The sequence below is a fragment of the Pogoniulus pusillus genome, chromosome 3 (assembly GCF_015220805.1).
Source record: "Pogoniulus pusillus isolate bPogPus1 chromosome 3, bPogPus1.pri, whole genome shotgun sequence".
In the NCBI taxonomy this organism is placed as follows: Eukaryota; Metazoa; Chordata; class Aves; order Piciformes; family Lybiidae; genus Pogoniulus; species Pogoniulus pusillus.
This window is the reverse complement of record NC_087266.1, coordinates 38,385,818-38,412,614: the sequence shown is the minus strand read 5'-3', so window position 1 is coordinate 38,412,614 and position 26,797 is coordinate 38,385,818. Positions and strand designations below refer to the sequence as shown.

Genomic DNA, 26,797 nt, shown 5'->3' with positions numbered 1-26,797 from the left:
TGAGGAAACCCAATGGTTGAAAATGAACAGGCACTTACTGAACACATGCTTCAAGCCAATTTCTGATTCTATGGGAACCTCTGGAACACATCCCTTTGGCATCGATGGTATTAAGGTACAGTTTTCAGTGCTCATTTTTCCTTTCCTTCCCTTGCCTTCCCTTGCCTTTCCCCTTCCCTTTTCCCTTTTCCCTTTTCCCTTTCCCCTTTCCCTTTCCCTTTCCCTTTCCCTTTCCCTTTCCCTTTCCCTTTCCCTTTCCCTTTCCCTTTCCCTTTCCCTTTCCCTTTCCCTTTCCCTTTCCCTTTCCCTTTCCCTTTCCCTTTCCCTTTCCCTTTCCCTTTCCCTTTCCCTTTCCCTTTCCCTTTCCCTTTCCCTTTCCCTTTCCCTTTCCCTTTCCCTTTCCCTTTCCCTTTCCCTTTCCCTTTCCCTTTCCTTTCCTTTCCTTTCCTTTCCTTTCCTTTCCTTTCCTTTCCTTTCCCTTTCCTTTCCTTTCCTTTCCTTTCCTTTCCTTTCCTTTCCTTTCCTTTCCTTTCCTTTCCTTTCCTTTCCTCTTTGCTTCCTTTTCCCTTTCCCTTCCCCTTTCCTTTCCCCTTTCTCTTTCCCTTTCCTTTTGCCTTTCCCTTCCCCTTTCTCTTTCCCTTCCCCTTCCCCTTCCCCTTTCTCTTTCCCTTTCCTTTTGCCTTTCCCTTCCCCTTTCCCTTTCCCTTTCCCTTTCCCTTTCCCTTTCCCTTTCCCTTTCCCTCTTCCACTCAATTTTCTAATAACTATTTCAAAGTTGGGTAAGTGCTTAAGAATCTAAACTTACACAGTATCTGAGAAGATGAAATGAGCAAATTTTCATCTGGTAGAATTTTAAATCCTATTTGTTTGTTCTCCTCCTGGATGGCAGGACAAAGCACTGAAGGTTGCAATAGAACACTCTTCTCTTTCTATAGCAATAGTCTGAGCATCTATTTTCTGTCCATGGCCAATTTTTTTCCCAAAATATATTCTGTTTAAAAAGGCACTTTATAATTTATTTGTATTTTCAAATAATTGCAGTGTCTGGGGTTTTAAGATAGAACTCAGGGCACCTCGGGTTTCAAACTCATGGTGTTCAAAAAAAGGTTCCTTTAATGGACACAGCATTTTCAAGGTTGTTGGATTGGTCATTGTTTTTTTCTTTTCCTTTATATTTTTTCAGTGCTGCAACAAAAGTGATTATATAACCACATACTTTTTCCTTGTAAGAAAGTATTTACTGTATATTGATAGTATTTTATTCTGTTCTCAAAAGAAAGACTGAGGTGTGGTCAGTGCTGACTTTTCTGTACATTACCACTGTATATTACAAAGACTCATGCAAAGATGATTATTACATGTGCTCAAGTATGCCTAACAAATCTAGGCCAGATTCTGTTAACTTTGTGCTGGGTAAGTAACACTTTACCCAACTGAAGTAACTCATTTTGATAAAGCTCCCACTTATCACAAGAATGACAGAATTTGGCCCTCAGGATTTATTATTTGTTGTATATTCAATTCTTACACACACATATATATATATATATATATGAAATAAATGGACCATGAGATGCTTGGAAAAATAACTAGAAATTCATAATGAAACAAAGAAACAAACCAAACAACAGCAGGAAGGAAGGAAAGGAAGGGAGGAGAGCAACAGATGAAGAGGGAGGGAGGGAAGGAAGGAAGGAAGGAAGGAAGGAAGGAAGGAAGGAAGGAAGGAAGGAAGGAAGGAAGGAAGGAAGGAAGGAAGGCAAGAGATGAAGAGGGAGGGAGGGAGGGAGGGAAGGAAGAAGGAAGAAACAAGGAAGGCAGGATGGCAGGAAGAAAGGAAGGAGTTTGGAAGGCAGGATGGTAGGAAGGAAGGAAGGAGTCTGGAAGGCAGGAAGGCAGGATGGCAGGAAGAAAGGAAGGCAGGAAGGAAGGAGTTTGGAAGGCAGGATGGTAGGTAGGAAGGAAGGCGTTTGGAAGGCAGGAAGGCAGGATGGCAGGAAGAAAGGAAGGCAGGAAGGAAGGAGTTTGGAAGGCAGGATGGTAGGAAGGAAGGAAGGAGTCTGGAAGGCAGGAAGGAAGGAGTTTGGAAGGCAGGAAGGAAGGAGTTTGGAAGGCAGGATGGTAGGAAGGAAGGAAGGAGTTTGGAAGGCAGGAAGGAAGGAGTTTGGAAGGCAGGATGGCAGGAAGGAAGGAAGGAGTTTGGAAGGCAGGAAGGCAGGATGGCAGGAAGGAAGGAAGGAGTTTGGAAGGCAGGAAGGGAGGCATAGGAATAACGTCCCTCAGGCATCTCACCAAGAACTAACACAACACAATCAGGAATTCAGAACATTTATTGCAAGAGCTGGATAACTAAATAATGTTGAACTGGCAAAGCAGCAACAAGGATAACTGGTTAGATAGATATTTATTCTGTCAAAGTCATCAAACACCCCTCACAAACTGACATAAGTACTGCAATAAGCAATGCACCCCTAACCCATTTTTATGCCTTTTGTACTGTGGAGGGAAAAATATCAGATTAAAAAAATAAAAAAGGTGAACTGCTATATACAAAAGAATAAAGAAGAATAAAAAGAGTTTGTGTTTTTGGTAAGAATAAAATCACCTTCAGATTAGCTAAGTTTGTTACTTTAAGACTGATGTTTCACTGTGGCATATGTAAATTTTCCTTTTTTTTTTCTGTAAGGACTTGGGTTTTTTAACTTTTTTTTTTTAAATTATTATTATTATTATTGCATGCTATTTATTTGTGTAAATTATCTGTCATGCCTTAACAAAAACCATCTAAAAATGTCTGGATTTGGATTTGCTTTGCGTGCAACCTAGATCTTACTAACATTAGGAGTCACTCTGTTGGTTTGATTGAGTTGACATGATACTGGTACCTGCCAGGCATTGACCAACTATGATAACAAACAGTTAAACAGCAATAATTAGAGATTTAACCCCTTAATTCCCCAACTAGCCTACCAGGAGAATGCTTTGTTACATCATGAAGGCACAACACATTCTGTGGCTATGGTCTAAAAACACTTGTGTTACTACAACATTAATGCAGATGAAGATCAACACAAATGTTGCTGTTTCAGCAATACAAAACTGTCTCAGGTATAGACACACATCCGCCCAACTGGAAAAGAAAATGATTACTGTATTTTGCTTCTGTAGAATTTCCTCCACACATTCCAGCTCAGAACTACATCAGTTGCCACTCATCGAATGAGATGTTGCAGCTAATTTGATCAAGAATTCTGAATTCCAAGCAAACAGTTTTCCCTCTCACATATTTAAATATCCTGCTTCTTGTTTTGCAGTTTCCCTGGTTTATGAAACACGATGGAAGTTGTTTTGCCTTTGGATTTTTTTTTCCTTTTTGTTTGGCTCTTATTTTTTTTTTCTTTAAGAATTTGATACATTTACACACATCCTTTAATTATTTTTTTTTAGTATTACAAAATAAAAGAACAAAAAGAAAGAAGAAATTCTACCTGAATGCTGGTATCGTTTGCTACATAATAAAGAGAAACATTTCTTGTTTTTTCCCCTTCTACAACCAACCTTCCCTCCCACCCCATCACTCCCTTTTTTCACTTTTAACACAAAGGGTTGGGTTCCTTGGAACATTGTGTCTCAGACAGACTACTAACACATAAACACCATCCACTAGAAATCAAAGCAAAACAACGGGAAGCAAATGAAAGAAAGCAAAAAGCAGCTGTGAAGCACAGAAATATGATACAGTATCTTTTTCAAGTGAACGCTATAAGTACACAAAAATTGTAAGTAATAATTGTTCCTATTTACAAGTAGTTGAAAACACCAATTGAGTTCTAAGTGTCCACTAATATTGTTAATAGCGCAGTAGGTTTAATAGGTTTAATGTGTACAGTTTCAGTTGTTTTGTTTGCAATATGATCTCAAGTATAATGGTCCAGCATAGATCAAGGACAACAAAAGCACATTTTTTTTGTCTAACTGGATATGCTTTTCAATCACTGCAATCCACTGAACTTTCTCGCTTCCTCACTCTCCAAATGCATCTTCTGTTGTTCGTAGCAGCAGTCCAGGGTCAAAAAAAGAAAGAAAGAAAGAAAAGGATATTTGCAAACTGGAGAGATCTCTGCAGATTTTTGATCATGTCTATTTAACAAAAACACACAACTAGTATAAACACTCTTTCATGTTGCAGGACATCATACCTTCCACGGTGCTAATATAAAGATATGCGTATCTCTGCTAGGTGAAGCATAGTTCTAGAGGTCTACCCAATACATAAAGCTCTGACACACACACAGCATTAGCAAGTCTAAGTAGGCTAAAGCCATTGGCCCAAAGTAACCATTTTCTTATAGCTGGTGCTCCTTTGGACTCTCCACAGCTCCTGAGGCCTGTTTATAAGACTTCAAGTTGGCCAGAGGAATGTCAGTGATGTGGCTGCCAGTGTTGAAATGGCCTTCACTGGAACCATACTGCTTTCGGTCACTGAACTGGTTTCTGTTGCTATCTTCTTTCCAGGTCCTGGTCAATGTGTGTCCATTAACTAGTTTGTCCTTCTTAACCCATTCTTTCTGAGATGCAAAGGTGGAGAGAGGAGACTTTGGCTGTTGGTACGGGCCCAGGCTGGGAGGCATCCAACAGTTGTCTGAGTGACCCAAAACCAGGCATTCTTGAGTACACATCTCCGTAGCTTCAGCTAATCCTCGTGGCCCAAGAGGCCCATCTAGAGAAGAAAAACAAACAGGAAGAAGAAAGAAGGAAAGAAGGAAAGAAGGAAAGGAAGAGAGGAAGAGAGAGAGAGAAAGAAAGAAAGAAAGAAAGAAAGAAAGAAAGAAAGAAAGAAAGAAAGAAAGAAAGAAAGAAAGAAAGAAAGAAAGAAAGAAAGAAAGAAAGAAAGAAAGGAAAGAAAGAAAGAAAGAAAGAAAGAAAGAAAGAAAGAAAGAAAGAAAGAAAGAGAGGAAGGAAGGAAGGAAGGAAGGAAGGAAGGAAGGAAGGAAGAAAGGAAGAAAGGAAGAAAGAAAGAAAGAAAGAAAGAAAGAAAGAAAGAAAGAAAGAAAGAAAGAAAGAAAGAAAGAAAGAAAGAAAGGAAGGAAGGAAGGAAGGAAGGAAGGAAGGAAGGAAGGAAGGAAGGAAGGAAGGAAGGAAGGAAGGAAGAAAGAAAGAAAGAAAGAAAGAAAGAAAGGAAGGAAGGAAGGAAGGAAGGAAGGAAGGAAGGAAGGAAGGAAGGAAGGAAGGAAGGAAGGAAGGAAGGAAGGAAGGAAGGAAGGAAGAAAGAAAGAAAGAAAGAAAGAAAGAAAGAAAGAAAGAAAGAAAGAAAGAAAGAAAGAAAGAAAGAAAGAAAGAAAGAAAGAAAGAAAGAAAGAAAGAAAGAAAGAAAGAAAGAAAGAAAGAAAACATAATATTAGCTTGTAATATTTGGCACTGAATTCACACATATATCTCATGAGAAAATTATCAATGATTCTGCAACAAAATACTGTGCTGGCAAATCCTGGACCGTGGAAATGCAGTTCAGTTAGCCTTAAGTCATCAGTCTTAGATCCTGCTATGAATAAACTCCCTTTTTCAGTTACACTAAGAAAAAACAATGCTAGGTAGGTGAAAATGTCAGAGAAAGTAAACACACCACTTCAGATTTTGAGTGTGAGTGAGAATTAATGCTGTTTACAAAGGCCTATGCTTTGGATGTATCTTCTTTTGCTTTCAACTCTCTTTACCACCGCAGAGCCTTGGTGCACTAACAGCCTACCACAAGCAGAGAAACATCTATTCTATAAAAAAAAAAAGAGTTCTCCCAGAGGAATGTTCTGTGTGTGAGGTTATAGGAATGTCTAGTAGTCTATGAGAAAACAAAAGGATAAATCAGCAAACAAGCAAAAGGCTTATACAAATCTTGCACAGATAAAGAACTGCTCTCCTAGTTCTTTGTAAGTGAGGAATATTAGATTAGAGGAGTCAGAAATGGATTCAGAATTGAACTAGTCTGCATATTAAATATCCAGATCATTTTTCACATACTGTTGAGGACACAGCTGGCCAGCTGCAGGCATCTTGCAATCAGGCAGACAGGTCACCCATGTCTTCAACAGCACTAAATGCCTTTCAGTCGTACTGTATTTCTGAATGGCTGCTCTTGCTCATCTGATCAGACTGGATACACGAGGAAGGACAAGCCAGGGAAAAGGCAGAGAAATCACTTTGTAAGGGTTTTTTTGGTACTTGTCAATATCTGAGAAACATTTTCATGATTCTTTGCTAACTGTACTGTAATTCCAAGCAAGAATTTTGAGGTGCCTTTTTTTTCACTTCAAAGTACATCAACTGGCCAGTGGTGTAGAGTTAAGGAGACATATTAGGGGGACAAGGCAGTGCTTGGTAAAGCAAGTGGCTCAGGGTGTTTTGGCATGGAGCCTTTCACTTGTGAACAGAAGGATTAACACAGGAATGAGCTGCCCAGGGAGGTAGTGGAATCACCGTCCCTGGAGGTGCTGAAAAAAAGTCTGGCTGAGGCACTTAGTGTCATGGTCTAGTTGATTGGATAGGGCTGGGGGATAGGTTGGACTGGATGATCTTGGAGGTCTCTTCCAACCTGGTTGATTCTATGATTCTATGATTCTATATTTCCTTGATTAAATAGCCCAGTGACAGAAAAAAACCCACAGATTGATTTTTGAGGAAGGCTTGGACAGTGAACTTATGAATCATCTTAAAAAGCAGTACTAATCAGAATAAAAATGTCAATGGTGTACCAGGCAAAAAAAAACCCAAACCAACCAACCAACCATATCCTTATAATAATTGAGACTCAAAATGCTGAGGACACACTAGCAAAGACTTCTGTGTTACAATCCCAAAGAACATTTCATTCTCTTGTACTCCATGCATATGGAATAAATTACCCTTAATAGCAGATCTCTTTCTGAATGCTGAAATTATCCCAAATAATGTTATGTAAATTGCTATGCTTTCCCTGTTGCAGTGGTGGTTTGTTTGGTTTGGAGGTTTGGAATTTTTTTTGAGGGGTTTTATTTTAACTGCCACATAATTTATGGTAGCAAATTCCAGAGATTATCAACCCAGTGTTTTTACACATACACACAGAAAATGCAGTCAGGCATATTTCTAGATGCTACATTGCAATTAGCCAATTTTCTTAATGTCTGTGTAGTTCCCCTTCTTAAATATTTGGAGAATATACATTATGTGACAGAATATAATAAACCATCAAAAAAAAAGTCATTTCTTCATTCCTTGTACAAGAAAATGTCCTATTGTTGACAACTGCCACATTAAAAATGTATGGAATCGATGCTACTTTCTATTTAGATCAATGCAAGGAGACATAATTAAGCCACAACCATTAGGGAAAAAAATATTAAAGGCAACTGTAAAGCAGAAGCTTAGCCTGGAGAAGAGGAGGCTCAGGGGTGACCTCATTGCTGCCTACAACTACCTGAAAGGAGGCTGTAACCGGGGGGGGGGGGGGGTTGATCTCTTCTGCCAGGCAACCACGAATAGAACAAGGGAACACAGACTCAAGTTGTGCTGGGGAAGGTATAGGTTGGATGTTAGGAGGAAGTTGTTGGCAGAGAGAGTGATTGGCATTGGAATGGGCTGCCCAGGGAGGTGGTGGAGGCACTGTCCCTGAAGGTGTTTGAGAAAAGCCTGGCTGAGGCACTTAGTGCCATGGTCTAGTTGACTGGATAGGGATGGGTGCTAGGTTGGACTGGATGAGCTTGGAGGTCTCTTCCAACCTGGTTGATTCTATGATTCAATGAGAATTGAGAACTCTGATTCTAAAATGGAATTTGGGACAGTTCTGTAAAAGGGACATATATTCTTTTCCTATAAAGCTCTTCTTTACATCTTCCAGCTTGAAGTTATAACCAAACCGATGCATGCACTACCTGAAAAACAGAAACACAAGCGAGCAAACAAACAAAAACCCCAACAAAACAAAATAGTAAGCAAATAAATTATTCATGTTATATTGTTAACATTTCCAATGGTTTATAGTTTTCTTCTTTTTTTTTTTTTTTCTTTTTCTGAGAACAGAAATTTAATTGATGAGAAATTTAATTAAAGAGGGAGCTGGGGTTGTTCAGCCTGGAGAGAAGGAGGCTTGAGAGGGGAGAACTTCTCAGTCTGCTTGGCAGTGCTGGGTTAATGGTTGGACTCGATGATCCCAGAGGTCTTTTCCAACCAAAATGATTATGAATTGTAAATTCTTTTTCTTCCCATGTTCAGAGGGAACAAGTTAGATGTGGTAGAAATCTTTTCAAACTGCCTGTTCTTACTATGCAGTACTACCTTCACAGAATAGAATCATAGAATCAACCAGGTTGGAAGAGACCTCCAAGATCATCCAGTCCAACACAGAAACACACACAGAAACACAGAATTAATCAGGTTGGAAAAGACCTTAAAGACCATTGCGTCCAACCCATCACCTAACTCTTCTAATTAACTAAACCATGGCACTAAGTGCCTCATCCAGTTTGGTTTTAAACACCTCCAAGGGCAGCCCATTCCAATGGCAAATCACTCTGTGAAGAACTTCTGTCCAGTCATCATAAGCTATAAAGGAATTCTGTAACAGGATATAGTAGAAGGATTTGTTGTCCAAGAAAACTGAAGAAAATCTTGCATGAGGAAATATTTTAGAGAGTAGCAAGCCTGGCTAGAGAGTAGCAAGTCTTACCCTTGCTGACCAAGGAGGAAAAGTTTGGCAGAAATGAAAACTTTTCAAACACGAGGAGGACATTTCTCTACAGAATAACACATTAAGAAATGAAGTGCATAGACTATGTGCTTCCAGTCTGCAGTGGAATAAAAGAGGCCCTACAGTGCTATAGTTCTGAAGTGGATAAGTTACTTTTTACTATTTAGTTAAATACATTTCAAGAGATAAGGTATGTATTTCCATTTAAAATTAAAATGAGTAATAAGCTGGTTTTACTTAGGACTAAATATGTATGTGGGCCTATAAGCTACATGTCAAACTCTTTGGAAGATTTATTGCAAATGTTTTGCTTTCTTTAGTAACAGTTCCAGGCAGTTAATGCTCTTAGACTCAAAATGCATTTTTAAGTATTCTTTTCTTTAACCATCTTTAAGTTGATACACTTTCTGAAGAGTACTGGAATGTTTAGCTATCTGTTACTCTGAGCAGCAGACAGGAATGGGGTTACAATGCTAAGATGATTGCCTGTTCAGAATGAGCTCCTTGATTTTTTTTGGTTTAACAAAATACCATCAGCTCACTTAGACTTTGAAAGTTAAAGATTGTACAAGTCCTTTTTCAGTCAACCTTTCCTATGCATAAATATCAATCAAAGGAAAGACCATGGCAGTGTCTATAGGGGGCCAATTACAATTCTTGTATGGATGTAGGTCATATAAGCAGATTGAAATCCTCTCCTTTTAACCACTGAATCACAGAATGTTAGTGGTTGGAAGTGACCTCTAGAGATCCTCTAGTCCAAGCCCCCTGCCAAAGCAGGATCATCTAGGGCAGGCAACACAGGAATGCATCCAGGCAGGTTTTGAAAGTCTCCAGAGGACCCTACACAACCTCTCTGGGCAGCCTATCCCAGCACTCCATCACCCTCACCGTAAACAAGTGCCTCCTCATGTCGAGGTGGAACCTCCTGTGTTCTCATATGTACTCATTGTTCCTCGTCCTATCACTGGGCACCACCGAAAAGAGACTGGCATCTTCACTTTGACAGCCACCCCTCAGGTATTTGTAGCCATTGATAAAATCTCCTCTCAGTGTTCTCTCACAACTAAACAGCCCCAGCTCACTAAGTCTTTATAGGAGAGATGTTTAAGTCTTGCAATCATCCCTGTAGCTTTCTATTAGACTCTCTCCAGCAGATCTCTCTCTGTCTAGAATTGGGGAACTCAAAACCGGACACAGCATTCCAGGTGTGGTCTTACACGGGTGGAGCACACAGCGAGGACTGCAAATCCTGGAGGAACACCTCCAGAACTCTTCTTTTAGCTGCATAACTATTCAAATAGCTGCGAGGTATAGTATTAGCCAGCACACTTTTCTGCATATACCTGTATGTAAAACTCTCTGGAGTGTGTCCAGAGAAGGGCAACAAGGCTGGTGTGGGGCCTGCAACACAAACCCTATGAGGAGAGGCTGAGTGAGCTGGGGGTGTGCAGCCTGGAGAAGAAGAGGCTCAGGGGTGATCTTATTGCTATCTACAACTACCTGAAGGGAGGCTGTAGCCAGGTGGGGGTTGTTCTCTTCTGCCAGGCAACCAGCCACAGAACAAGGGGACACAGTCTCAAGTTGTGCAGGGGAAGGTGTATGCTGGATGTTAGGAGGAAGTTGTTGGCAGAGAGAGTGATTGGCATTGGAATGGGCTGCCCAGGGTGGTGGTGGAGTCACCGTCCCTGGGGGTGTTTGAGAAAATCCTGGCTGAGGCACTTAGTGCCATGGTCTAGTTGATTGGACAGGGCTGGGTGCTAGGTTTGACTGGATGATCTTGGAGATCTCTTCCAACCTGCTTGATTCTATGATTCTATGAATTAAACACAAGCCCAAAACTGAGAACAGGTTCAGAGTGCTACTCAAGTGAGTAGGCTTTTTTTTCAGTACTCTGACTCATGCTTTTCAATCTGTAATTGACAGGGAATATTTAGTGGCCTTATTAAAATACAGTAAGGTTTACATGTACAAAATGCCTTGTAGGACTTCATCTAATCCTTAACAAATATTATTTTAACCACTTTTAGTTTAGGCTGTCACAAGAGAAAAACAGAATCATAGAATCAAGCAGGTTGGAAGAGACCTCCAAGATCATCCAGTCCAACCTATCCCCTAGCCCTACCCAGTCATCTAGACCATGGCACTAAGTGCCTCATCCAGGCTTTTCCTGAAGACCCCCATGAAAAAAATAAATCCACAAATTATTATTTCTTAAAATACTGTTAAAATCACATACTTCACTGCTCAGCTACCACAAGGAATTATCCTGCTTAGCCATTCATGAAAAAGGTAGTTTCATTCTTAATATGTGACCTGTCACACATGATCTTCAGTTAAGAGCCTTAGATACAGCATAATGGTTTTGTAATTATTGCTAATAGTGATCCTATAAATCATAGAACCATGGAATCAAACAGGTTGGAATCAACCAGTCCAATCTATCACCCAACCCTAGCCAATCAACCAGACCATGGCAATAAGTGCCTCAGACAGGCTTTTCTTGGACACCTTCAGGGATGGTGACTCCACCACCTCCCTGGGCAGCCCATTCCAATGCCAATCACTCTCTCTGCCAACAACTTCCTCCTAACATCCAGCCTGAACCTCCCCTGGCACAACTTGAGACTGTGTCCCCTTGTTCAGTTGCTGGTTGCCTGGCAGAAGTGGCCAACCCTTCAGGTAGTTGTAGACAGCAATGAGGTCACTCCTGAGCCTCCTCTTCTCCAGGCTAAACTCCCCCAGCTCACTCAGCCTCTCCTCATAGGGTTTGTGTTCCAGGCCCCTCACCAGCTTTGTTGCCCTTCTCTGGACACGTTCCAGCACCTCAACATCTCTCTTGAATTGAGGAGCCCAGAACTGGACACAGCACTCAAGGTGTGGCCTGACCAGTGCTGAGTACAGAGGAAGAATAACCTCCCTTGTCCTACTGGCCACACTGTTCCTGATCTAGGCCAGGATGCCATTGGCTCTCTTGGCCACCTGGGCACACTGCTGGCTTATGCTCAGCTACTATCTGCCAGTACCCCCAGGCCCCTTTCTGCCTGGCTTGCTCTCCAGCCACTCTGTCCCCAGCCTGTAGCTTGAGGTTGTTGCGGTCAAACTGCAGACTTCTGCACTTGGCATTGTTAAATTTCATCCCATTGGCCTCTGCCCACCCATTCAGCCTGTCAAAGTCCCTCTGCAGGGCTCTCCTACCCTCCAACAGATTCTCACCTGCTCCTATGTTGGTGTCATCTGCAAACCTACTGAAGCTGGATGCAATCCCCTCATCCAGATCATCAATAAAGGTACTGAACAAGACTGGGCCCAGCACTGATTTTTGGGGAACACCACTAGCGATTGGTGTAGTCACAGTCTGTATGAAGTATCAAACATAGCAGTAATCACAAATACTCCAAGTAGATGAGATGAAAATAGCCCCAAGCCTGCAGTTCAGAGAACATCACTCCTCTGAACTGCAGAGCATCTTATCTTAAAAAATGTATTTCCTTTCATACATCTGTCATATTAGATAAAGGATCAGAAAATCCTCAGCAGGATAATTATGTATAAAATACCCTCTAACAGCTCCACACCTGCTCCTAGCTTGGTGTCATCTGCAAACTTGCTGATGATGGACTCAATCCTCTGGTCCGGATCACCAATAAAGATATTGAACAGGACAGGGCCCAGTATGGCCCTGTTCTGGCAGGGGAGTTGGACTCCATGATCTATGGAGCTCCCTTCAAACTCCTAACATCCAGGGATCCTGTGATATAATATATGTAATATGTTCTATATAATATGTAATACTATATATTGTGTATATATAACATAGTAATAATGTTTCACTTAATTTAGGGAGGCTCTATAAATGTCTTACTGTGAGATAAAAGAGAAAGCTGAATAACAAATCAGGAAAAATTAGGAGCCCCCAACAGAAGAGGGACATGGAACTGTTGGTGCCAGTCCAGCATGGAACTGTTGAAGCCAGTCCAGAGGAGGGCCACAAAGATGCTCAGAGGGCTGGAGCACCTTTGATATGAGGACAGGCTATGAGATTTGGGGCTTTTCAGTCTGGAGAAGAGAAGGATTCAAGGAGATCTTATAGTGACCTTTCAGTATCTGAAGGGACCTACAGGAGAGCTGGGGAGGGACTATTTACAAGGTCTTGTAATGACAGGATGAGAGGTAATGGGTTTAAACTGGAAGAGGGGAGATTTAGACTGGATGTTAGGAGGAAGCTCTTTACATTGAGGTTGGTGAGACACTGGAATGGGTTGCCCAGGGAGGCTGTGGCTGCTTCCTCCCTGAAGGTGTTTAAGGCCAGATTGGATGAGGCCTTGAGCAACCTGTTCTAGTGGGCGGTGTCCCTGCTTACAATGGGGGGTTGGAACTGGATGATCCTTGAGGTCCCTTCCAACCTAACCCATTCTATTCTATGATTCTATGAAAAAGGAGATCTTAATTTAAAATAAATAAAGTCTTTCAAAAATAAATTTTTTTTTCAGCTTTTGTTTTGTGTAATTGTGTTCTCAATTACAGACAATTTATTCTTTTCTAAGACCCATTATTCAGGCTGCTATTCAGTAGCATAAAGCAAAATGATCATGAGCAGTGTGACGGGAGAGAGATCTTCTGGGGGCAGCTTACACTGAAGAGTTGGCTGCTTTGTATCGAGAAAGCACAGCATTGCCTTAATGGTAATTATCTTTCTCCTGCACTAGTGCTGAACAATACCTTTCACCCAGCTCTCTAACGTTGTTTCACAGTATCACAGTATCACAGTATCATCAGGGTTGGAAGAGACCTCACAGATCATCAAGTCCAACCCTTTACCACAGAGCTCAAGGCTAGACCATGGCACCAAGTGCCACGTCCAACCTTGCCTTGAACAGCTCCAGGGACGGCGACTCCACCACCTCCCCGGGCAGCCCATTCCAGTGCCCAATGACTCTCTCAGTGAAGAACTTTCTCCTCACCTCAAGCCTAAATCTCCCCTGGCATAGCTTGAGGCTGTGTCCTCTCGTTCTAGTGCTGGCCACCTGAGAGAAGACAGCAACCTCCCCCTGGCCACAACCACCCCTCAGGTAGTTGTAGTTACCACATGAAATGACACCACTTAAAAAAAAACCCCAACCCTCTCCACGCTGCTTTAATTTTATCATTGCATTAATTTGTTCCCTTTCTCTTCGCAAAAAAAAATGTCACCGAAATTTCTGTATGGAATTTTCCCCCAGTCAAGTGCTTTACTGATATGTGGAGGGAGCTCTGTTTTTCCCCCTTTCAAAGTATTTGTTCTCTGAACAAAGCGCACTACGCGAGGCTTGGTTATCAGCCTTGGCTGCTTGAATACATAATGACACCGCGTGCTGATAAAACTCTACGAGCCATCTGTCTCTGGAGTTCAATGTTTTGAAAGCAAACACAAAAACGAATATCAAACCCTCCCTTAAATTGTCTTTGTAAATATTTATGTCCCATGTTGCCCCCTCCCCACCAAAAAAAATAATAAAAAATTGGGTTTTTGTTTTCCTTTGTTATTTTATTCTGTTAATGGCTCTCAGGCAGATGCATGGCTTGCCTACTCCAAAGCAGACAGGTGTAAGAAGGGAAAATAATGTATGCCACTCAAGAGCCGGTCATACCCTAATGCTACAATTTCTGTGTGGTCTTTTATCTCTTTTTATTATACCCAGAAGCTAAACTGCTATTTCATTGATTAACTTACTGCTGCAATTAGCAACCAGCTTCTGGTGCGTTGGCCAGCTGTTTTTCAACCTGCTTCTTTAAAGCTCCCTTGCTTAAAGCCAGAAAATGTATTCTTTAATTCTGAAAGTCAAGGCTATGACAGAAGTTCTACTTGGTGAGACTTTTTTTGTTCCTCTGCTGGTTTGAAGCAGGGTAGAATGTTTTGGTGAAAAAGAACTAGATCATAGGCTGTGAAAGGAAAACAATGGTGATGTCTGCTTCGCTCAGAGTCTTGCTGAACAAGAAAGGAAAGCATTAGATAACACTCTTGCCATTTTTTTTTTTTTGTCACTTTCTGGCTGGGCACGGACTGAGCTGCATCTCCCTAACCTCACCTTCCACTCACCTTTGCTTCTTAACCTCTTGGCTGAACCTCTATTCTTCCTTGGGACTGGGGTAAGGTTGAGAGGGGCAGGGGGAAGGTGCAGGGGTGGTTGAGAGCCCCTCCTGGGGACTCAGGTTTCTGGGAGGGGAGTTGTGTTTCTGTAGTACCTTTTATCTTGTATATTTCTAAAGTGTGGGGGGGTGAGTGTGGTGAAGGGGCAGTAGCCCCAAAACTGAGGCTTTTCTATGCCTCTACATGCCCAGACATGTTCTTCTGCCAGGACCCACGAGGCAGCAAACAAATTGTGTAACACACACACGCCCAGCCCGTGTGCCCCTGAGGTCCGGGCAGGTTATCCCCTGTTGGGAGGGTCCAGGCATATCTCTACTGCCTACTGGGGCAAGGTTTGGCTTATGGCCAGCCTGATGGTCATTTTAGATGTCCAACAAGCCACAAATCTCGGCCCAGAGCCTTTAAAGAGGGGTGCACAGCAGCACCACGTGGTCAGACATTCAGCCTGTCCAGGGGTTCAGTCTGTTCAGACGATCCAGACTGTTTACCAGTTCAGAAGCTTAGAGCATTTTAGACTCAGCTCTGATCCACAGCAGCATCCTGCTGCCCTGACCCGCTTGCATTGGCCTAGACACAGGATCAGGCCTTGCTCACTTGCAAGCATTACAGAGGCTTAGACCTCAAGCATTGATCTCAAGGCGCAGCCAAGCTATCTGCAAGCCCTCTGAGAAGCAGAGCACATTCATGCCTGCACCATACATATATATGGGGAGCTCAGAGACTCCCTGCCTAAAGCCTAGAGCTATCTTGATCCATCTGTGGAGTTAAATCTCCCTGCAGCACGGCATAAATACTACTTGCCAGCTATCCTGTAACTCTGGAAAGACCCAGAGCTCAGCAGACCCTCAGACAGTCTGCAAACCTGCAAAGGCAGCTTGCTAGCTGCCAGACTGTGTCAGAAGCTACACGGACCAAATCCTTCTCCTGCGCCTGGAATCCTGCCAGCTGACCATCCCTGGACACACAGCTTCCAGAAGCAGCAGCTCTGAGGCAGAGATCACCCCAGGAGAAAAGGTTAGAGAAAACTCAATTTACCCCAGAGACTGGGAAAACTTTATCATCCCTTGCAAGCCGGGACAGACTCCAGCTCACCAAGACCCCAATACTGGGCACACACTGAGACAGATTCCCAGGAGGGTGATTTAATGATTAATACTTAAGAACAGCACACATAAGTAAGCTTCAATTCTTTTGTAATATAAGCTCCCTCTATCTGAGGAGCACACATAGTTTCAGCCCTCGCTGGGCAAACACTAGAGCTGTTAAGAGGCATTAAGCCTAAGAATCTTTCTCTCTGTCAATAATTGTTAATAATTTGATAATTCCATTTAATAATCAATCCCTGTAAATATATCCCAAAGCTATTTTCATAAACTTGCAAACGAACTTGGATTTCATAGTGGTTGGGGGTGCTGTAAATTTGTAAATATTAATTTTAATAAATAATTTTATAAAAAAAATCAAAACCACCTCAAATTAATTTCTCACCTCCCCCTAACAGGGGAGGAATAGAGAAACCCCTCCATGACAGTGAGTAACACCCAAACCATCACAGTTCCAAAAAGAAAAAATGGTACTCTTTGCCTGAGGGCTCTAACATTAAGTACAATGGATTTGAACATGGCCACAGTAGTATTCCAGACAATCATATTTATTAAACTTTTCACGTTACATCTTGAAAACAAAAAAAGAAAAGCAAACAATAGCAACAACATTTTCAGCTCTATTTAGCCTCAAATACAGTAATCTTCTTTTCAGTTTTCATGGGTTCCTTTACTAAATGACCTTTTCTGAGACCACATATTTTCACCACCTGGCCTGCATACACTGAAATTGAAATGACATCACCACATTTCCTCCACAGGGAGGTTTTGCGACTACTGTATATATTTGTGATGGTTTGGGTGTTACCTGACCCCCCACACTTAAGAAAATCACCCAGGCTACACTCAGCCGAGCTGGAAATTAGAATGGAGCTTTATGTTTACAGCTTAGCACAAGATACAAGCAGATATTTACAATAGATACAGCTATAGACAGAAATAAACAAGTTAAAAAGTAATACAGAAACACAACAGCCCTCCCAGAAACCAGAGTCCACAGGAGGGGCTCCCAAACACCTTTGCACCTTCTTGCTACCCCTCTACCTTACCCCAGACTTTGCCTTATGTTCAAGGTCAGTTCGGAGAATTGGACAGAAGGGTTAGGAAGCAGAAGGATTAGTTACACAGACAGCAGGTTAGAGAGAGAAGGGAGGCAGCCAGAGCCAGAGAGCAACTCTGTTATCTAGGTTTATGTTCTTATTTTTATACATCTCAGCAAGCCTATGAGTGAAGCAGACATCACCACTCTTTCCTTTTCATAGGTTTTAAGGTTTTATTTATTAGTTTTAATGGTTTATTTATTTCTTTAATTTTTATTAATTATTTATTTATTTAGTCATGAGACTAAATTAGAGTCATGAGACTAAAATAGTCATGAGACTAAATAACTATTTATTTATTTATTTAGTCATGAGACTAAATTAGAGTCATGAGACTAAAATAGCTATGAGACTAAATAACTATTTATTTATTTATTTAGTCATGAGACTAGAGTCATGAGACTAAAATAGCTGAGACTAAATAACTATTTATTTCTTTATTTAGTCGTGAGACTAAATTAGAGTCATGAGACTAAAATAGCTATGAGACTAAATAACTATTTATTTATTTATTTAGTCATGAGACTAAACTAGAGTCATGAGACTAAAATAGCTATGAGACTAAATAACTATTTATTAATTTATTTAGTCATGAGACTAAACTAGAGTCATGAGACTAAATAACTAGTTATGTATTTATTTAGTCGTGAGACTAAATTATAGTCATGACACTATTCATTTATTTACTTAGTCATGAGACCTCTGATGCTAATCTTCACAATGCAAATTTCAATGCCAAAATGTGAAAATAAATAAAGAAGCAAACTACAATGGTTTGGGTGTTACCTGCTCCCCCACACTTAAGAAAATCACCCAGACTAGACTCAGCTGAGCTGGGAATTAGAATGGAGGCATTGTTTCCTTTTCACAACCTATAATCTAATTCCTCTCACTAAAATATCCCAGCTGGGCTCAAACTAGCACACAAACAAACACATAAATAACATGTAATGAAAATAATATAGATTCATTCCTGCCTTTACTAATTTAAGTTGAATATCTTTAAGATGCCACAGAAACCTTTTATTTTCCTTGTTAGACTGAAGACTGCCACTGTAAGTTCAAAATGCAATCGAGGTTGTACGTAACCACAGCCTAGTTCCACGAATTCAAGTATTATGAAATTTGACATCAAACCTATTAATTTAATAAAGCCATTTTTAGCATCACATAAAAACCAAAGTAGTTTTGTAAACTGATTCATTAGCCTATTATAAAAAGAATAAAAAAGTGAAACTACTTTTGGTAGTTAAATTGAGACTGAAATTAGAAAAATGGCTAAAAAGTCAACCTCTGTTCCTTTAACTATAATAAATGTAGATTGAGTTTACATCAACTTGGATGGATTAGTTACACAGACAGCAGGTTAGAGAGAGAAGGGAGGCAGCCAAAACCAGAGAGCAATTCTGTTATCTATGTTTGTGTTCTTGTTTTCATACAACTCAGCAAGCCTATGAGTGAAGCAGACTTCACCATTGTTTCCTTTTCACAGCCTACAATCTAATTCCTCTCACTAAAATATCCCAGTTAGCTTCAAACTAGCACAATATTAAATACAAAAGCTGGAAAACAATTTATAACGAATAAGATTCTTCTGACATTTTTCTTTCCTCTCAAGTACCAGCCAGACAAACAAGAAAGGCTATTCTTTATTTCTGGTTTGTTACAATAAGTAACCCAAAACTACAAAGCCACACATATGCTGTGCTGTATGGATGTATTTTCTCTGTAGCTTTAATCAAGGGCAAGATTCAGTGACTAATAAAAATATATATTTTAGTGGCTTGTTCCATGGTCATTCCACCTATCACAGTCAGTGCTGATAAAATCATATTCTGTCCCCAGATTACCTCACTTCAAGGCCCCTGGATTCCTACCATTGCTGCTGTCAGTTTTGCTAGACTTATCACCACCACCTTGTAACCTTTTTCTTCTTTCCCCTCTTCCTGGAGTTGCATCATCTGTACTCAGGTGCAGATGAAGAAACACCTGCTAGTCCCTGTTCTTCAGAGGTAAGCTGCCAGAATCCATAATTAGGACAATAAGAGAAAGGACAGAAAGCAGGAGGGTAAGGATATGTAGAGGTAGTACCCAGAATACAGAAATGCAGCAACTAAACTATTTTCTGAAAAAAGGGAATTACAAAGTTGCCTTTACTGGAAAAGATCATCATAGAATCATAGAATCAGTCAGGGTTGGAAGGGACCACAAGGATCATCCAGTTCCAACCCCACTACCATGGGCAGGGACACCTTACCCTACATCAGGCTGGCCACAGCCTCATCCAGCCTGGCCTGAAACACCTGGAATGGGCTGCCCGGGGAGGTGGTGGAGTCGCCGTCCCTGGGGCAGTTCAAGGCAGGATTGGACGTGGCACTTGGTGCCATGGTCTAGCCTTGAGCTCTGTGGTAAAGGGTTGGACTTGATGATCTGTGAGGTCTCTTCCAACCTTGGTGATACTGTGATACTGTGATACCTCCAGGGATGGGGTCTCAACCACCTCCCTGGGCAACCCATTCCAGCCTCTCACCACTCTCATGATGAACAACTTCCTCCTCACGTTCCAGCCTGAATCTCTCCACCTCCAACTTTGCTCCATTCCCCCTAGTCCTGTCACTCCCTGAGAGCCTAAAAAGTCCCTCCCCAGCTTTTTTGTAGGCCCCCTTCAGATACTGAAAGGCCACAAGAAGGTCACCTGGGAGCCTACTCTTCTCCAGACTGCACAGCCCCAACTCTTTCAGTCTGTCCTCATAGCAGAGGTGCTGCAGCCCTCTGAGCATCTTCGTGACCCTTCTGTGGACATGCTCCAGCATCTTCACATCTTTCTTGTAATGGGGGCTCCAGAACTGGATGGATCAAGTTCAATCATTATTCTAACACTAACAATTCCTTGACTAAACCACACCCCTAAGCATCATGTCTGCATAACATTTAAATACCTCCAAGGATGGGAAATCCACCACCTCCTTGGGCAGCCTACTGCAGTGTCCGATAACTCCTAAAGAAATTCTTTCTAATAATGAATCTATACCTCCCTTGCCATAACTTGAGGCCATTTCCTCCTGTTTTACCACTTGTTATTTGGTTGAGCAGACCAACTCCCACCTCTCTACAACCTTTTTTCAGGTAGTTTTAATGCACAGGAAGGTCTCTCCTCAGTCTCCTTTTCTCCAGACTAAACAACCCTAATTGTCTCAGGCGCTCCTCATAAGACTTTCTTTCTGGACTCTTCACCAGCTTTGTTGCTCTTTTCTGGACACACTGCAGTACTTCAATGTCCTTAGAATAGAATCATAGAATGGTTTAGGTTGGAAGGGACTTAAAGGATCATCCACTTCCATAGGCAGGGACACCTCCCACTAGAACAGGTTGCTCAAGGCTTCCTGTAGCAAGGGGCATGAAGGGTCAGAAACTGAACAGAGTACACAAAATACAGACTCACAAGTGCAGAGTACAGGGGGAAAATCACTTCTCTGGTCCTACTGGCCATGCTATTCCTGATACAGGCCAGGATGCCATTGGCTTTCTTGGCCACCTGAGCACATTGCTGGCTCATGTTCAGCTGGCTATTGATCATCATCTCCATATGCCTCTCTGATGAGCAGCTTTCCAGCCACTACTCTCCAAGCCTGTAGCACTGTTGGCATTTGTCAGGGCCAAAGCACAAAATCTGGCATTTGGCTTTCATGAAACTCATACAACTAGTCTTGGCCCACTGATCCAGTCTGACTAGATCCCTTTGCAAAGCCTACCTACCATCAAGCAGATCAAAAATTCCACCCAATTTAGTGTCATCTGCAAATTTACTACAGGTGCAATCAATCCTCTCATCCAGAACATTGACAAAGATGTTAACAGAACTGGCTCCAGTACTGAGCCCTGGGGAACAACACTTGTGACTAGACACCAGTTGGGTTTAACTCCACTCTCCACCACTCTTTGGACCTGGCTATCCAGCCAGCTTTTAAGCCAGTGAAACATTCACTCATCCAAGCCATATGCAGCCAGTTTGTCCAGGAGAATGCTGTGGGAAATGATGTCAAAGGCTTTACTGAAGTCTGGACAGACAATGCCTCCAGCCTTTCCCTTATCTGCATTTTGTCAGAGGAGATCAGGCTAGTCAAAGAGGACCTGCTTTTCATAAACCCATGATGACTGGGCCTGGTCATCTGTTTGTCCTGTATGTGCTGTGTGATGGTATTCAGGATGACCTGCTCCATCAGCTTCCCTGAGACCAAAGTTAAATTGACAGGCCTGCAGTTTCTCAGATCTCTTTCCCTGCCCTTCTTGTAGATGGGTGTCATACTGGCTGACTTCCAGTCTGTTGGGACCTCCCTGGTCTGCCACAGCTGCTGAAAAACGATGGAAAGTGGCTTGGTGAGCAATTTTGCCAACTCTCTTATAACACTTGGGTGGATTCCATCTGCTCCCACAGACTTGTGTACATCTATGCTGTGCAGCAGGTTGCAAATCATCCCTTCCTGGATTTCAGGGAAATTGTTCTGCTCCCAGTCTGACTTCTGGCTCAGGGGGCTGCAGGGAATTTGGACTAGATGATATCTAAAGGACCTTTCCAACCCAGTACAACTGGTCCTGTTACTAAAGCCTGAGGCATTAAGCACCTCAGCCTTTTCTTCAGCCTTAGCCACCATGTTGCCTCCTGCATCTAATAAATGGTGGAGGCTCTCAAGCCCTTCTTTTGCTCCACATTTATTTATAGAAAGATTTCTTACTGTGTTTTACAGCAGAAGCCAGATTAATTTCTATCTGGGCTTTGGACTTTCTAATTTTCTCCCTGAATACCCTCACAACATCTCTGTGGTCATTGTGTGTGACCTGACCCTTCTTCCAAAGGCAATAAATTCTCCTTTTTTCCCCTGACTCATAGTCAGACCTCCCTGCTCAGCCAGGTCAGTCATCTTTGCTGCCAGCTTATCTTACGGCAAATGGGGACAACCTGCTCCTGAATCTTTAAGATTTCCCTCTTGAAGAGTGTCCAGCCTTCCTGGACTCCTTTGCCCTTCAGAACTGCCTTCCAAAGGACTCTGTCAAACAGTCTCCTAAGCAAACCATAGTCTGCCCTTTGGACGCCCAAGGTGGCAGTTCTGCTGTCCTCCTTTCTTATTTCTCTAAGAATAGAGAACTCATGATGGCTATGCCTTGGAGTGTCTCCAACCATTACACCACTCACAGGTTCTCTGTTCATAATGAGCAGGTCCAGCAGGGCATCTTTCCTAGGAGATTCACTCACCAGCTCTGTATGGAAGTTATCTTCAACATACTATATGAACCCCCAGAACTGTTCCCTCTCTGTTGTATTTCCAGCAGATGTCAGGGAAGTTGAAGTCCCCCACAAGAAAGTGATTGCAAGACTTCTAGCTGCTTATAGAATGTTTCACCTGCCTCTCTGTCCTGACTGGGTGTTCTATAACAGAATCCTACAACTACATCAACCTTGTTGGATGGGAAAAGATTTTCTATATCATTCTGTGATTTACTTAGGGGATCCAGATGGTTTCCACAGAAATACAGGTGTCAAAGATCGAAACTATGCTTTCAAAAATTGTATGTGACTTCTTTGACTCCACAGACAGCTGTATCACTGGAGAGCAGTGACAGGGAAAAGGACCTGGGCATCCTAGTGGGTAGAAGGTTAACTGTGAGACAGCAATGTGCTCTTGTGGCCAAGAGGGTCAATGGCATCCTGGGGTGTATTAGAATCCCGGGGTGTATTAGAAGGCCTGTGGTTTGTAGGTCAAGAGCGGTTCTCCTTCCTCTCTACTCTGCCCTGGTGAGGCTGCATCTGAACACTGTGTCCAGTTCTGAGCCCCTCAGTTTAAGAAGGATGGGGAACTACTTGAAAGAATCCAGCATAGGGCCATGAAAATGATTAAGGGAGTGGAACATCTTCCTTATGAAGAAAGACTGAGGGAGCTGGGTCTCTTTAGTTTGGAGAAGAGGAGAGTGAGGGGTGACCTCATCAGTGCTTATAAATGTGTAAAGGGCAAGTGCCAAAAAGACGGAGTGAGACTCTTCTCAGTGATGCCCAATGACAGGACAAGGGGCAATGGGTGGAAGTTGAGGCATAGCAAGTTCCATGAGGAAGTATTTTATCACTATGAAGGTGACAGAACATTGAACAGGCTGCCCAGGGAGGTTGTGGTGTCTTCTCTGGAGATATTCAAGACCTACCTGGATGTGTTCCAGTATGGTCTGGGATAGCTGATCCTACCCTGGTAGGGGGGGGTTGGAGTAGATGATCTTTCAAAGTCCCTTCCAACCTCTAATATTCTGAGATTCTGTGGTTTTGAATTGAAACATTATTCAACTATTTGAAATTCTGTTTTCATGTAGAACTTCCTCAGTCTTCACATTCAGTTTTTTTCAGAGTTAAGAATGTAAATGTTCCTTTGCTTTCATACCTTCAGTATCTTAACCATGGCACAGCAAGGTGCCCTTGTGGCCAAGAAGGCCAATGGCATCCTGGGGTGTATTAGGAGGAGTGTGTCCAGCAGATCAAGGGAGGTTCTCCTCCCCCTCTACTTTGCCCTGGTGAGACCTCATCTTGAATACTGTGTTCAGTTTTGGGCTCCCCAGTTGAAGAGGGACAGGGATCTGCTAGAGAGAGTCTAGCGGAGGGCTATGAGGATATTAGGGAACAGGAGGGCATGGCTTATGAGGAGAGGCTGAGGGACCTGGGGCTTTTTAGTCTGGAGAAGAGAAGACTGAGAGGGGATTTGATACATGTTTATAAGTATCTGAGGGCTGGGCAGGAGGCGGGACGGACACAGACTCTGTTCACTTGCTCCCTGGGATAGGACAAGGAGCAATGGGTGTAAAACGCAGCAAAAGAGGTTCTGCCACAACACAAGGGGGAATTTCTTGACTGTAAGGGTCACAGAGCACTGGAACAGGGTCCCCAGAGAGGTTGTGGAGTCTCTTTCTCTGGAGACTTTCAAGGCCTGTCTGGATGTGCTCCTCTGTGATCTGTGTTAGATAGTATTGTCCTGCTCTGGCAGGGGGGGTTGGACTCAAAGATCTCCTTGGGTCCCTTCCAACCCCTGACATCCTGTGAGCCTGTGATCTAAATATGTTTGGCATTTTAGAAGCATGACCAACATGCATCAACAGGTTGTAGCTTTGAAGAATATAGCAATAGAGTAGGCTGTTTGCTTTTTGTTTCTCTCAAGTTTATACTCTTAGGCTGATTACAGAAAGGACACCTGTCTTTTGTTTGAAACATTGTGCAGAGGTCATAGAATCATAGAATCACAGAATCAACCAGGTTGGAAGAGATCTCCAAGATCAGCCAGTCCAACCTAGCACCCAGCCCTAGCCAGTCAACTAGACCATGGCACTAAGTGCCTCAGCCAGTCCTTTCTTGAACATCTCCAGGGACAGTGACTCCAGCACCTCCCTGGGCAGCCCATTCCAATGTCAATCACTCTGTCTGGGAAGAACTTCCTCCTAACATCCAGCCTAGACCTCCCCTGGCACAACTTGAGACTGTGTCCCCTTGTTCTGTTGATGGCTGCCTGGGAGAAGAGATCAACCTCAACCTGGCTACAGCCTCCTTTAGGTAGTTGTAGACAGCAATGAGGTCACCCCTGAGCCTCCTCTTCTCCAGGCTAAACAACCCCAGCTCCCTCAGCCTCTCATCACAGGGTTTGTGTTCCAGGCCTCTCACCAGCTTTGTCACCCTTCTCTGGACACATTCCAGCACCTCAACATCTCTCTTGAATTATAACATATCTGAAAGGCCAGCTGCATTTCTCTTTTCTTCCTGATAGATTCTGGTCTCCTATAAGCATTCAAGAATCAGTCTTGATCTTGGTAACAAGAGCTCACCTGAGAAACAAGAAACAATTGTGTAATCTTACATAGAAGAGGATTTCTTATACAAGCCAGGAATACTAAAATGATTAATCTCCCATATAGAAGGTAGCTGTTAATACCACGATAAGTTACAGAAAACATTTCTTGTCTCAACTTCCTGGCTGTGCTGGTTTGAGACTAATTGGAAAATTCAACTGTAGCTGCTCCACTACAAAAGGGACTGATACTTACCTTGTTATATTTTATGTCTTTTTATTCTGTTATCCCTCCTAGAAATTAATTACCATTACAATTGGCAAGTTACATCCTCATCAGTAATGGCATTGTTGTCAATGTGTTATTTTTATCTGGCCTAGATTTCTCTATTTCCAATTATTTTTACATGTATGTATATAAATCTCACTTAATTTCTACTTGTGCTTGTTCAAGAGGCAGTCTTGTACCATAGACAGACCCTTTGGAGCACTGGTTCTTTAGACAAAATTCATGTTCCTTGCACTTTCCAAGACAAATACCCTCTAACAGCTCCACACCTGCTCCTAGCTTGGTGTCATCTGCAAACTTGCTGATGATGGACTCAATCCTCTGGTCCGGATCACCAATAAAGATATTGAACAGGACAGGGCCCAGTATGGCCCTGTTCTGGCAGGGGAGTTGGACTCCATGATCTATGGAGCTCCCTTCAAACTCCTAACATCCAGGGATCCTGTGATATAATATATGTAATATGTTCTATATAATATGTAATACTATATATTGTGTATATATAACATAGTAATAATGTTTCACTTAATTTAGGGAGGCTCTATAAATGTCTTACTGTGAGATAAAAGAGAAAGCTGAATAACAAATCAGGAAAAATTAGGAGCCCCCAACAGAAGAGGGACATGGAACTGTTGGTGCCAGTCCAGCATGGAACTGTTGAAGCCAGTCCAGAGGAGGGCCACAAAGATGCTCAGAGGGCTGGAGCACCTTTGATATGAGGACAGGCTATGAGATTTGGGGCTTTTCAGTCTGGAGAAGAGAAGGATTCAAGGAGATCTTATAGTGACCTTTCAGTATCTGAAGGGACCTACAGGAGAGCTGGGGAGGGACTATTTACAAGGTCTTGTAATGACAGGATGAGAGGTAATGGGTTTAAACTGGAAGAGGGGAGATTTAGACTGGATGTTAGGAGGAAGCTCTTTACATTGAGGTTGGTGAGACACTGGAATGGGTTGCCCAGGGAGGCTGTGGCTGCTTCCTCCCTGAAGGTGTTTAAGGCCAGATTGGATGAGGCCTTGAGCAACCTGTTCTAGTGGGCGGTGTCCCTGCTTACAATGGGGGGTTGGAACTGGATGATCCTTGAGGTCCCTTCCAACCTAACCCATTCTATTCTATGATTCTATGAAAAAGGAGATCTTAATTTAAAATAAATAAAGTCTTTCAAAAATAAATTTTTTTTTCAGCTTTTGTTTTGTGTAATTGTGTTCTCAATTACAGACAATTTATTCTTTTCTAAGACCCATTATTCAGGCTGCTATTCAGTAGCATAAAGCAAAATGATCATGAGCAGTGTGACGGGAGAGAGATCTTCTGGGGGCAGCTTACACTGAAGAGTTGGCTGCTTTGTATCGAGAAAGCACAGCATTGCCTTAATGGTAATTATCTTTCTCCTGCACTAGTGCTGAACAATACCTTTCACCCAGCTCTCTAACGTTGTTTCACAGTATCACAGTATCACAGTATCATCAGGGTTGGAAGAGACCTCACAGATCATCAAGTCCAACCCTTTACCACAGAGCTCAAGGCTAGACCATGGCACCAAGTGCCACGTCCAACCTTGCCTTGAACAGCTCCAGGGACGGCGACTCCACCACCTCCCCGGGCAGCCCATTCCAGTGCCCAATGACTCTCTCAGTGAAGAACT

At 42.5% G+C, this 26,797-nt stretch overlaps 1 protein-coding gene across 2 annotated transcripts in view; it reads right to left on the bottom strand.

The window, feature by feature from the left end:
- Nucleotides 1-1,484: 1,484 nt before the first annotated feature.
- Nucleotides 1,485-26,797, bottom strand: part of PCDH9 (protocadherin 9) — a 991,969-nt gene continuing 966,656 nt past the window's right edge. For both annotated transcript variants that reach the window (XM_064174222.1, XM_064174230.1), the window contains exon 4: nt 1,485-4,720. In XM_064174222.1, the coding sequence (XP_064030292.1) occupies nt 4,347-4,720 (374 nt within the window). In that variant the 3' untranslated portion in view covers nt 1,485-4,346. The remainder of the gene's footprint in view (nt 4,721-26,797) is intronic.